This window comes from Cynoglossus semilaevis, chromosome 8 (assembly GCF_000523025.1).
Source record: "Cynoglossus semilaevis isolate Cse_v1.0 chromosome 8, Cse_v1.0, whole genome shotgun sequence".
NCBI lineage: Eukaryota > Metazoa > Chordata > Actinopteri > Pleuronectiformes > Cynoglossidae > Cynoglossus > Cynoglossus semilaevis.
The window spans coordinates 29411323-29412386 of NC_024314.1; the positions used below are offsets into that span (position 1 = coordinate 29411323).

The 1064-nt window shown below is 49.6% G+C and overlaps 1 protein-coding gene across 1 annotated transcript in view; it reads left to right on the forward strand.

The window, feature by feature from the left end:
* slc13a4 (solute carrier family 13 member 4) overlaps window positions 1-1064 on the forward strand; it is a 15736-nt gene that overhangs the window by 10425 nt on the left and 4247 nt on the right. The window contains 2 exon segments of the mRNA XM_008316075.3: window positions 519-655; window positions 758-1034. Of these exon segments, the coding sequence (XP_008314297.1) occupies window positions 519-655; window positions 758-1034 (414 nt within the window).

A 1064-nucleotide genomic window follows, 5' to 3' on the forward strand; every position in this document is an offset into this window, starting at 1 on the left:
AGCTGATTAGACCGGTGGTCATCATCATCGTCTGACTGATACTTACAGTACTACTGTGAAAACCTGTTGTTTTTGCAGTATTACTTCATTACATAAACAGTACCAGAGTTAAAACTCCTCTAAGCCTGAAATTCCTGCCACAGTTTGTGCAACAGTTCCACTTGATTATAATTCCTCCAGTCTCCTCTACACAGACCCCCCCACAGACCCCCCACAGACCCCCCCACAAAACTAAACACAGTCTCATTACAAACTGTTCAGAGACTGAAGCAGTTTGTAGGTGAAAGGTCAGAACACACACACACACGCACACACACAGTGGTGGGAGGTGGAGCAGATTAAAAAAACAATGACAAACAGTGTTGAGGTGAAGAGAGTGAAACAACGCCCCCTAACGACTGCTTTATTAAATGCTGTGCTGAGTCAAACCTTTCAACAACAACAGCAAAAACAATTATAAGTAATAAAGTATGAAATGTAGTCGGTGTAATTGAAGTTGTGTGTGAGTGTGCCTCTAGGTGGCAGCAGAGTACTGTAAAGACACCACCTTACTGCTGATGGGAGTCATCTGTCTGGCAGCGTCCATAGAAAAGTGGAACCTTCACAAACGGATCGCTCTGAAGATGGTGATGATCGCAGGAGCCAAGCCTGGCATGTACGACACACACACACACACACACACACACACACACACACACATCACAGAAGCTCGTGGTAGACATGGAGACCCCCCCTCTCTTGCCCCCCCCCCCCCCAGGTTGGTGCTGGGCTTCATGTGCTGCACAGTGTTCCTGTCCATGTGGCTCAGTAACACCTCCACCACAGCCATGGTGATGCCCATCGCTGAGGCCGTTCTACAGCAGCTCATCTGCACCGGACTGGCCGACGCCCACGACGACCACGATGACCAGGACGACCACGATGACCACGATGACCACGATGACCACGAGGACCTGGACACTGCTGAAGTCACGGAGGACGACGACGGTACCTCAGGGTTCTTCTGCTTAGTCACTTAGAACGTTGACAGTGATGTCAGTCAGACTGTGGTTCTTAACTCCCCC